Here is a 12,497-nt window from a genome sequence, read left to right as displayed (position 1 = left end):
TCACTAAAGAATCATGCCAAAAGTTTATTGACAAATATCCTAATCATTTAAAAGAAGTTAATATTGCAAAAGGTGCCTGAACTAGCTATTCATTTCATTTTCCTTGTCAGGGTATGAATACTTCTGAATTAGCATTTTTTGAGTTTTGCAAAAAAAATAAAAAATGCTGAAATAAATAATTGTAGACATCTATTTCTTGTAACTTTTTTTCCTCATCCACAAAAGCAAAACTTTTGCTATGAAAGATTTTTCCTATAATTTAGTTTTGAGAAATGTCTAAAAATTATAAATTTCCATTGGGGTATGTCAACTTGACTACAAATGTATATTGCTGATTCAGTTATATGACAAAAACCTGTCAAGGGCTGTGAAAGTTAACCTATGTTGTTAGACTAAACCAATATGTAGGAACCTACTGACTGTAAATAAACACTCGAAGTTATAAAAATGAAAACTAATTCGGAAAAAAAAGCGTTTTATCTGTTTATTGTAACCATTATTTCTTCAAAACGTTCACGTTAATAATACTGTGTAACAAAAACTCTTGCTTGTGCTCACATTGCTTTAAGAATACCGGCAGTGAATTCTGTCTCAAACAAACCACAAAGTGCACTTTATATTCAGGAAAACAGAATATTGGGTTAATAATTTTGATTAATAATTGTTTTGTTTATTCATTCACTTCTTCCTCATCCTCCTCGAATGTCTCCTCTCCATCGTTGGCTGTGGCCTCCTGGTACTGCTGATACTCTGAGACAAGGTCGTTCATGTTGCTTTCTGCCTCTGTAAACTCCATCTCATCCATCCCTTCCCCAGTGAACCAGTGGAGGAAAGCCTTTCTCCTGAACATGGCAGAGAACTGCTCTGAGATTCGCTTGAACAGCTCCTGAATGGCGGTGCTGTTGCCTATGAATGTGGAAGACATCTTGAGGTCTCGGGGAGGAATGTCGCACACTGCCACCTTGACATTATTGGGAATCCATTCCACAAAGTAGCTACTGTTCTTGTTCTGGATAGCCAGCATCTGCTCGTCCACCTCTTTCATCGACATGGGACCCCTGAAGACGGTGGCCACCGTTAGGTAGCGCCCATGCCTTGGGTCGCAGGCCGCCATCATGTTCTTGGCATCAAACATTTGCTGTGTCAGCTCGGGAACTGTGAGAGCACGGTACTGCTGGCTGCCACGGGCTGTGAGCGGTGCAAAACCAGGCATAAAGAAATGGAGGCGAGGGAATGGCACCATGTTGACAGCTAGCTTCCGTAGATCTGCATTGAGCTGTCCAGGGAATCTCAGAGAGGTGGTGACCCCACTCATTGTCGATGACACCAAGTGGTTCAGGTCCCCGTAGGTGGGGGTGGTAAGCTTGAGTGTGCGAAAGCAGATGTCATAAAGGGCCTCGTTGTCAATGCAGTAAGTTTCATCAGTATTCTCAACCAACTGATGGACGGACAAGGTGGCATTGTAAGGTTCAACTACAGTGTCTGACACTTTGGGAGAAGGCATGACGCTGAAGGTATTCATAATCCTGTCGGGATATTCCTCTCGTATTTTGCTGATGAGTAGCGTTCCCATTCCAGAGCCTGTGCCTCCTCCCAGGGAGTGAGTGAGCTGAAACCCCTGCAGACAGTCACAGTGCTCGCATTCTTTCCTCACCACATCCAGCACAGAGTCCACCAGTTCTGCCCCTTCTGTATAATGGCCTTTTGCCCAATTGTTCCCTGCACCCGTTTGCCCTGTAGTAATACAACAATGACAAATCATATTTAATCCTCATATATTTCACATTTTTATCCATGTATTTACTGTCAAAATGAAGTTTTTTTTTTTTTTTTAAATAATGACAACAGAATCCTTATGGCATCCTGCACTGCACTGAAGAAATTATAAAAGATACATATTTTAGCTGAAGTGATGTTGCTGCTAACAGAAAAGCACCAAAATGTGTGTGTTTTTTAATTTGTTAACAGATTTGGTGCCTGTGGCTATAATTACACCGTACTTTTAAACTGTGTTTTCACAGTTGCAAATGTGTGGAAATGATAGTTTATATAACCACCTCACATCAGAAATTCAGTTTTTGGAGCAGTCCCCATGGTTAAGTACATTATAAACCAGACACTTGATGATCTTCAGAAATATTACTAGAGAATTGTACTAAACAAATGATAGTATATTAAACAGGTACATTAAAGTGTTTTTAAAATGTACTGAAAATGGTGTCCTTCCCTTTTATGTGTTATTGGAAACTTTCAACTCTTGTCAATTAATACATACAACTTACATGGACAGAATGCTGGTCATTTTCGAATGTCTATATGTGATAGAGAGAGAAAGGATCGATGCTGTAAATCTCCCTCCCAATTAGAAAGGGCGCTGTGTAAGGGGGAAGGTAAGCTGCCTCCTAGAGCTGCCACCTCGGTGGTAGGTAGAAACCGGAAGGTGACCATATTAGGAGGGGCACGTAGCTGCAAGTACTCAGGACGATTCCATTGCAGTCAGCTGCGGGGCAGCCCTCTATTAGGGAAACCATGGCGACGCAGTGACTGCGGGGAGGAGTTTGCTGGGTACAAAGGGGAGCAGCTACGTCAAAACCTCCGGCTTGCGCTGAGAATGAAAACAGACGGCCGGAGCCTGTATTGATTTGTTTGTTTGGGGGATTACGTGTGTTTTGTGTTGCAGAAGAGGAGTGAGCCGCGGACTGGAAAAATACAGAGCACGTCCATCCACAGCACAGCACAGCACCGCACCGCACCACTCACGGCACCACACTTCTCAGGACCGAGAGCACTGCGTGCATGGAGAACGTGGGGACGGACAAAGTCCCGTTTTGTTTACTTTTTATTTCGATTAAGAGAGCTGCTGTGTACCCCCCAATACCATCGCTGGTAAAGGGGTGGACTTATTTGTGTTGTTATTATTTTTGTTATTATTTTTGTTATTATTAAAAACACACAGACTGTTTTTGGGAGAAAGATTGTGTGGACCTGATTCATTCACTGCACCTGACCACACTTGGTGTCAAGAAGAGGGATTACAATGGACCCAACCGCATTGGCAGCGCTGTTGGAGGCACAGGAGCGGAGGCATCAAGAATCATTGACAGCCATGATGGAGAGGATGCATGGCTTGTTCCTGGAGGCCAATCGGGGGAGGGAACCGGCGGTTCAACCAGCAGTACCCTTACCAAGATGTCGGTGGAGGATGACCCAGAGGCTTACTTAGTTGCCTTTGAAAGGCAGGCAACAGCAGCTCAGTGGCCTCGGGAGTGGTGGGCTACCCAGTTGGGCCCCAATTTGATCGGAGAGGCCCAGGCAGCCTATCAAGCCCTGACACATGAGAAAACCCTGGTGTACGACCAGGTGAAGCAGGCCATTCTCCAGCGGCTTGACATCACAGAGGAGACACACTGCCGCCGGTTCCGGGAGTACCAGCGACCCCCAGGACTGCGACCCCGCGTGGTGGCCCAGCAACTAGTGGATAATGTGACCCGGTGGCTCTGCCCCGGCACTAACGATGCCGAGAAGATCACTGAGCTGACTGCTATAGAGCAGTTTTTGAAGGTGCTGGGGCCGGACACCCAGAACTGGGTCACCAGGCATCGACCCACCACGCTAGAGGCAGCAGTCCGATTGGCTGAGGGGTATGAGGATACGTTGGCATCAGTTCCCGTTTTAGTTACCCCCGCTCCTCCCTCCAACCGACCCCGGATGGCGAGTCCAAGGACAGGACCCTCACAACACTTCACCTCCTCCTCCCACGGGGCTACTTGTCATCGACACCCCACAGGCGGCCTTCCTCCACCCCAATGGAGGGTGAGGTTGACCCCCAGCGGGGTGAGAGCAGAGAACCCCCCCCCACTGCCAAATCGGCAGTGGGACATACAAGCTCCGTGGGCGCCCTTTCACCCCATGTGCTACCGGTGCCATGAGATCGGCCACCTCGCGCGGAATTGTCCAGTGGCGATGGAATGTGGTGTGGCCTCCCATTACTTACCAACAGCACCAGGTAAGTCCAGGGGTAATGATTGGGAGGGGCCTTGCATTGTTGATGTACGGGTTGGTGATGAGAGTACCCACGCGTTAGTGGACTCAGGATGTGGGCAGACTTTAATTGAAGAAGCTCTGTTGGCGGGGGTACCTTGGTGGTCACGCGGGGTGGTGGTCATTTCCTGTATTCACGAGGATAACAAGGACTACCCCCTCACTAAATTAGATGTGACGATTGGATGTCATACTTGCTGCATAATCATGGCAGTGGCTGCAAAGAAGCCATATCCAGTTATTTTAGGTTAAGACTGGCCATATTTTGAAACAATGATTAAGAAAACGGTAACGCCAGTCTCCGGTAAGACCATGCGAGCAGCGTGGGAAACTATTGGGAAAATATTCCCACTGCAAGCTGATTTGTTCCATTCCCGATTTTGCCCGAAACAAAAAAAGAGCGAAGGGTCTAAAAATGGGAAAGAATGTCAATGAGACAAGGCTGGGGTTTGGTGGGGGAAACGTCAGAGTCTGTTAAATGTAAGGGAAAGGGGATTGGGACTCAGTGTGACCTGCGGGGGCGGGTTACTGGGGCCCCCAGTGCTGAAGCTACTGTAGCTCCGCTCGATATCCCGAAGTTCTGGGACCGAGATGTGGACCTAGCGTTGGAACAAAAAAATGATCCTTCGCTGGCACACATCTGGGGGCAGGTTCAGTCTATCGAGGGGAAGGATGTAGAGGGTAACCGGCCGCTTACATATCCTCACCACATTATTGTCGGGCATTTGCTGTATAGGGTGTCACAAGCCAGATTGTAACACAATTACTCGTTCCTCAGTCTTTTCGACGTGAGATCATGCGGTTGGCTCACGATGTCCCATGTTCGGGCCATTTAGGTAGCGATAAGACTCGGGAACGAATATTGGCTCTATTTTACTGGATGGGAGTCTATAGTGAGGTGATGCGATATGTAGCGGAGTGTCCGGAATGTCAGCAAGTAGCGCCGGGGTGGGTTCGCCCGGCCCCGCTGGTCCCACTGCCCCTGATCTTTGGCACAAGAAAACCTAAAACTAGCTCAGCGTCGCCAAGAGCAGCAGTACAACAAACAAGCAAGAATTCTGACTTTTCGGCCAGGTGATAAAGTACTGCTGCTACTTCCTTCATCAGAGTCTAAGTTTTATGCTAAATAGCAGGGGTCATATGAGGTGATACGGGGAATTGGTAATGTGAATTATGAAATTAGACAACCCAATCGCCGAAATAAGACCGAAATTTATCACATTAACTTGCTAAAACCCTGGAATGAAAGGGAGGCCCTGTTTATAGCTGGTGACAGTTTAGAAGAGGATTTTGGTCCCACTGTCAATCCATTAGCTACAACTAACATTCCGATGGGAGAACAGTTACTTCCGGATCAGAAACGTGAGCTCTTCTAGTTGGTGGAAAGGTTTAGTGATGTTTTTTCTGATTTGCCCGGCAGAACTAATGTTATTTTTCATGCTATTATTACTCCACCAGGTTTCAGGGTCCGAGAGAGACCGGACCGGATCCCGGAAAGTTGCAGGGGTCCCGTTCGCAAGGAGGTGGAGGATATGCTCAGGCTTGGAGTCATTGAACCTTCCCGGAGCGAGGGGTGCAGTCCTATCGTGATGGTGGGCAAAAAGGATGGCTCCACTCGGTTCTGTGTGGATTTCTGGAAGGTTAATGCCATCTCTAAGTTTGATGCGTATCCAATGCCCCGAGTGGATGAGCTCCTCGACCAACTGGGTAAGGCGCAGTTAATTTCGACTTTGGATCTGACGAAGGGATACTGGCAGATTCCACTCACTCAGAGCTAAAAAGAGAAAACTGCTTTCTCTACCCCAGATGGCTTGTTCCATTTCCGCACCATGCCCTTCGGGCTGCATGGAGCTCCCGCCACCTTTCAGAGACTGATGGACCAGGTCTTGGCTCTTCATCATCAGTACGCAGCTGCAGACATCGATGATGTAGTGATTTTTAGCTCCACCTGGAAGGAGCATATTATTAGGCTTTCAGCTGTCCTACAGTCTCTAAGGAGGGCCGGGCTAACAGCCAAGCTGGGCAAGTGTGCATTTGGCAAACAAGAGACCCAGTATCTTGGCTACATTATGGGTAATGGCCGGGTAAAGCCTATCACCTCCAAAGTCCAGGCGCTGGTGGAGACGGCAATCCCATAAACCAAGTCACAGGTGAGATCACTATTGGGGTTAGCCGGCTATTATCGCCGTTTTATCCCCGAGTATGCCACCATAGTCAACTCCCTGGTCGATCTCACCCGAAAGGCTGCTCCAAAATTAGTTAAATGGACAGGGCAGTGTCAGGAAGCATTTGATATGATTAAGAAGCGACTCTGTCAAGCCCCCGCTCTGATTTCACCAGATTTCAGCAAAGAGTTCATCCTTCAGACTGATGCCTCCCTCTGGGGGCGGTCCTGTCCCAACAAGTTGACGGAGTGGAACATCATTTATTTGAGCAAAAAAATGGCTCCTAGGGAAATTAACTACTTCGTCATTGAGAAGGAGTGTTTAGCCATCAAATGGGCTACTCACACTCTTCGCTATTACTTGTTGGGGCATTCTTTCTCTCTTGTCACTGATCATGCTCCTTTAAGGTGGTTACACACGATGAAGGACAATAACACTCTGATAACTCGGTGGTATCTAGCGCTGCAGCCTTCGGCATCACTCTGAGGGGTGAGATATGTGATAGAGACAGAAAGAATCGATGCTGTAAATCTCCCTCCCGATTAGAAAGGGTGCTGTGTAAGGGGGAAGGTAAGCTGCCTCCTAGAGCTGCCACCTCGGTGGTAGGTGGAAACCGGAAGGTGACCATATTAGGAGGGGCGCGTAGCTGCAAGTACTCAGGACGATTCCATTGCAGTCAGCTGCGGGGCAGCCCTCTATTAGGGAAACCATGGCGACGCGGTGACTGCGGGGAGGAGTTTGCTGGGTACAAAGGGGAGCAGCTATGAAACACCCCCTTTCAAAATTTTCATCTTTTGTTGCCTTCTAGCCTGGAATTAAAATGCATTTGAAAAAAAAAAAAATATATATATATATATTTTTTTTTTTTCCATTTATCTACACATCCTACCCCACAACTTCCAAGTGAAAAAAAACAATAATAACACTTGGTGGAAGCAACTTTGGCAGCAATTACAGCTGTGAGTCTGTTGGGATAGGTCTCTACCAACTTTACACACCTAGATTTTGCAATATATTATTTTTCTACAAATTTCTAAAATATTTTTTTCACTTGGAAGTTGAAAATTTTGAAAGGGGGTGTAGACTTTCTATAGGCACTAATATATATATATATATATATATATATATATATATATATATATATATATATATATATATATATATATATATATATATATATATATATACATACATACATACATACACTATGTTCTTAAATAATGCAATGGCAGATTTTACCAGAATGAAGTCAAAGTAGATACTATAGTCCAGAACACGGCTTCTATCAAAATGAAAAACAATTCCACAAACTTGAAGCTTATCTATAAACTTCAGGTACATTCAAACAGTACTCTAATTCCAACATCAAAAGAAAAGAGATTAGTGACAGACAAGTTGGAAAAAGCATGCAATTGCTAGAAAAATCTAGCTAGAAAAAAAAATCAAAATCATAATTTTTATTATTATTATTTTTTTAATTATGTGTGCATTTTTCCAGAGGGATATCAGACAATGTCCGTTAGATGAACTGTTCCCCCACTACTACCAATAGTTTACTGAACATTGATTTGAGTTTGTTTCAAGGACTCGGACTCAGACTCCAATGATAGTGACTCAGACTCGGACTTGACTACAAGTCTTATATATATATGTCTGTGGTTTATTAGGGAAAGCACATACTCCCCTTGTTCCTGGCAGCTGCACACATACTGAACAGCTTGGCAATGCTGAATACGCTAAAAAATCTGTCAACACTATGCTGGAATCAGGTACGCAATGAAGTTTGTTAGTCAGCATTCTGTTCAAAGCTTCTGGCAAATACAAGAATTCTTCATGTTTTATCCTAAACCTAGACACCAGGGGGTGCTATGGAATAAAAGTGGAAATCTAGCCGAGAATAGCATAAAAAATTGTATTACCATAACACAACACTCAGGGCCTGGCAAGAACAAGTGCCGTAAACAACTATATTTATTGTTAATATTAAATATATTATATAACGCACTTTTCTGTTGTACACTCACCAAAAATGAAGTTATCAGGCCTGAAAAGGTGACCAAAAGGCCCAGATCGAACACTATCCATTGTGCCAGGCTCCAAATCAACCAGAACTGCTCGTGGAACGTACTTCTGGGCTGAAAGAGTGAAGGAGAACAAGAATGGGATGTAAAGAAACAAGTGACTTATGGTCAGTAAGGGTGATGAAACCACGGGCGCTGGAACTAGGGGTGCGGGGGGTGCAGTAGCACCCCTGGCTTTGCATGGCTTCTATCATATACAGGGGTGATATAGTTTTGTTCAATGGCTTTCAGCACCCCCACTTTAAAAACTGATCCAGTGCCACTAGATTAAACTGAAAGTTTATGACAGCATTACAGAAATAGCAAGCTTCTAATATGCAAACAGGAGTTCTTAGATAAACCTTCCGAGTTATTTACTTTAAGATTTTTAACATCAAGTTTAGTTTTCTTTTTAGAAATAAGTGGGTGTTAACGTAGCACAATGGTAAATGAATAAGGCCCATTGTGTGGTAATTATTATTATTATTATTATTATTATTTATTATTATTATTATTATTATTATTATTATTATTATTTAAAGAACATCTACATTTCAAAATGGTTTAATGAACTGAAAATGTTGTAAAACATGGATTCTTATAAGCCATGTGACAGGAAGAAAGGTAAAAAGTTACTCTTTTTAAATTTATTTTTATTCCAATTATATTAGATGTCCTTGCTAAATTCCACTTACCCTGGGAATTACAAAAAAAAAACCTAATCTTAAGTAAATGAGGACTGGACATCCCAGTAAATGAGGACTGGACATCCCAGTCAATGATATGCTGTATCTCACTGGATCTGAAGGTCATCAACATTTATATAAATAAATAAATAAATAAATAAATAATACTATTACAGACTCCTGATTTATATAATGATAGGTTTAGCTTTAAATTATACAAATGTTCTGTTATTATGAGAATGTATATACTAAACCCTGTTTCTGAAACAAAGAAGACAACCTCGTGGACACACATTTCCATCCAACGTTGGTTGGTTACCACATGACCAGTACTCACAGCAGTGGCGCATCGAGGAGGGGGGGCTGGTTGAGCACGCTACAGACCAGAACTTCTCAAACTCGGTCCTGGGGACACCTTGTGGCTTCTGGTTTTCGTTCCAACCAAGCTCTCAATTACTTAACTAGACCCTTAATTGAACTGATAATTTGCTTAATTAGACATTTTAACACATTTTCAGCTCTTGAACAGTTGCATATTTCAAGTTAGCTATAACATTAGATAAGTAACTTGAACTGCAACTGTTTATGAGCTGAAAACAAGTAAAAAGGTCTAATTAAGCAAATTATCAGTTCAATTAGGGGTCTAGTTAAGTAATTGAGAGCTCGGTTGTAATGAAAACCAACAGCCACAGGGGGTTCCCAGGACCGAGTTTGAGAAGTCCTGCTACAGACCCTCCCAAACAAACGAAAAAGAGCTCAGCTTCCATTAATGTGTTAGGCACACTGGATTTGCAGGCGAAAGGATCGCAAATAACAGTATAGGGGAGGGGTCAATAATAATGTCAGGTTCGTACGGTCATGGAAATCATGGAAATTTTGAAACAGCAATTTCCAGGCCTGGAAAAAAGCATTGTAAAATTCATGAAAAAAATTGGTTAGAAAAGGTTTGTACTATAATGTTTAGTTTTTTCTGTCTCTGTCTGTTTCCTTGGCTGTTTCTGTAGATTTTATTTGTATTTTCTGTGGTTGCTAAGTAACGAACTTGGCAAGGAAGGCATATATGCCATTGCTTAACCATTGCCAGAAAAGTGAGGGGGTATATATATATTTTTTATCATGGAAAACTGTAAAAATGTTTTTTGCAGGCACTTGATTTTTGTGACTGTAACTTGATTGAGGCGGTAGGTGCTTAACTCATACAGCATAGGGGTGGCAATACCGGTATACATTTTGCCTATTTACTTTTTTGCTCAGTAGACACTATTATTTACAATGTAATAATAATTAAAAAAAACCTAAAAAAAACCTAAAAAAAAAAAACCCTGAAAGTCATTCAGAAGGCGCCAGAAGTCTTACATTGATAAAAGAAAAAGAAAAAAAAAAATCACACACACACACACACAAAATAAAACTTTTCACTTTAGTGAAGTACACTAGAATGGTTCTATTATTAAAAACGTGTCGTTCTTTATTAAAATGTAATTTCAGATTTCATATTAAGCTTTTTGTGCTCATTCAATCAAACCAAGTAGGAATTTGCTTGCACCATTTAATACGTTTTTCAAGTCAAGTAAGACTGGCAAAAGTAACCAAAATTATTATTATTATTATTATTATTATTATTATTATTATTATTATTATTATTATTATTTAAAAATTATTGAAACATGGTGTCAGTGCAAAGTCTGCCTCTGCCAGGACTGAATGGCTAGGGCCCCCCCCCCCCCCCCCCCCCCCCCCCCCCCCAAAAAAAAAAAAACATGTAATGACCAACGCGGTGACAGAGTCCACTTTACCTATCGTAAGTTGGAGGATTAGGAAAGCCATAAAGTCCAGTTAATTGTTCACTGTCAATTAATGTGCTCGACGGCGATTGGCTCGTAAACTTACAGGATGCCTCATTGTAGTAAACGTTTATCCTCTCCAGCTGCAGATTTGAGTCACCGATATAATTTCCTGCTGGATCGATACCATGTTCATCACTGATCACTTCCCAAAACTGTGAAAAATTAGAAACAGATGATTCAATGACCAGCCCTGGTGACTACAGATCCCTCTGATTACTTAGCCGCCGTTTTGTGTAAATTATCAAGTCAACTAGAGCCTTCCTGCATAGCTGATGAATTCTTGAATACTCGTGGGTTACTCCCCGAGTAGCGGATTGAAAAATGTTATACAAAGATTATTAGTCAGGAATTTTGCTAAAACATTTTAAAATAATTCAAATAAAACATATAATTTACATTCTATACTACTGCTAATAATATAATGAACATAATTTACATATTTTATTTAACATTATGTAATCAAAGAAAGTACACAATAATATTTTGTCCGTTTTTCATTAAGCATATGGAAAACTACAAAGTGATATGTAATTCAATATGTTAACTTAATATTATTCAGAAGGTTTCATTTAATGAAGCAAAATGAATTAATTATATAGGGTGTTGCAACATTTTTGGCCTTAGCTGTACATAACAGAAAATGAAAACCGTAATTCCAGCCATGACTATATAATGTTGATAAACAGTTATAGTACAGCGACGCGCCCAATATACTGGGCTGAATTAAAAAAGAAAAAAGTTATTTTAACTTCAAATTCTGCCTCATAAAAATAAATAAATAAATAAAAAATATGAAATGTACAAATACATTGAAAAAATGATAATGCTAACAAACTTTATAATTTAACAGCTTCAAAAAACGAACCACTACAAATATATATATTATATATATCTATAACTATATATTATTATATATATATATATATATATATATATATTATCTAATGAACCAAAGGTTAAACCAAATGGTAGTACCGTACCGGAGAACATGGCTGTGGGGAACTATTCACGAGATATAGTATGACAACAGAGTCTGAGCCGGTTCCTAAACTGGATCGCAAAACCACTTGGTGTATGCTATGAGGTGTCATCCTCCTAAGGATGAACTGATGTTTAACAGACAGCACTGTCGGAGTAACACGTCGAGATGTAATAGTCGTCCCGTGTCTAATCTAGCCAGCCTACACAGGGCAGGGTCTGCCTGTGAATGACACCACATTCGAGCAATCATATCCACAAGGGTTTGGGGCTGCTGTTTAATTTTTTTCCAGCTGTCAGGAAGTGCCTTAAATCAATGCAAGCACAAGCACAAATTAAACACACAGGAAACCAAACTGGCAGTGTTATGTACATATGTTCTCACTCTCACTGCATATAATTATTTGACAGTCATTATACGTTTTGAAACATATTTTGTGTTTAACATACTGCACTTAAATAAAATGTGTTCATGTCTTTATATTATCCCCTGCTATTTATTCTTTGTGCTAGTCTTATTTTTTTTTTATTCTATAGATACTGTCAATACAGCTCTTAATTTGAATTGACAGTACCTGTCATTCATGACATTCTTCTTAAACAGTGTTCTGTGGTATTGCTGGGTTAACAGACGTTTTCTTTTTAAATAATGTCTTAAATATGTAGATTTTTTTTTAAATGAAGAAAATAATAATTTTATGATTGTAGACTTTTCAATAG

The 12,497-nt window shown here is 41.5% G+C and overlaps 1 protein-coding gene across 1 annotated transcript; it reads right to left on the bottom strand.

Annotated features, from left to right (window-relative positions):
- Positions 1 to 471: 471 nt before the first annotated feature.
- On the bottom strand, positions 472 to 10,951 carry tubb6 (tubulin, beta 6 class V). The gene is made up of 3 exons (XM_041247862.1): positions 10,843 to 10,951; positions 8,231 to 8,341; positions 472 to 1,734 (listed from the first exon to the last, which is right to left on the bottom strand). Exons 2-3 carry the CDS (start codon positions 8,289 to 8,291, stop codon positions 671 to 673), a joined length of 1,125 nt encoding a protein of 374 aa, XP_041103796.1. The 5' UTR covers positions 8,292 to 8,341; positions 10,843 to 10,951; the 3' UTR covers positions 472 to 670.
- Between the last annotated feature and the right edge of the window lie 1,546 nt (positions 10,952 to 12,497).

This window comes from Polyodon spathula, chromosome 4 (genome assembly GCF_017654505.1).
Source record: "Polyodon spathula isolate WHYD16114869_AA chromosome 4, ASM1765450v1, whole genome shotgun sequence".
Taxonomy (NCBI): Eukaryota; Metazoa; Chordata; class Actinopteri; order Acipenseriformes; family Polyodontidae; genus Polyodon; species Polyodon spathula.
The sequence above is the reverse complement of the archived record's forward strand: the minus strand, read 5'-3'. Positions and strand labels throughout refer to the sequence as shown.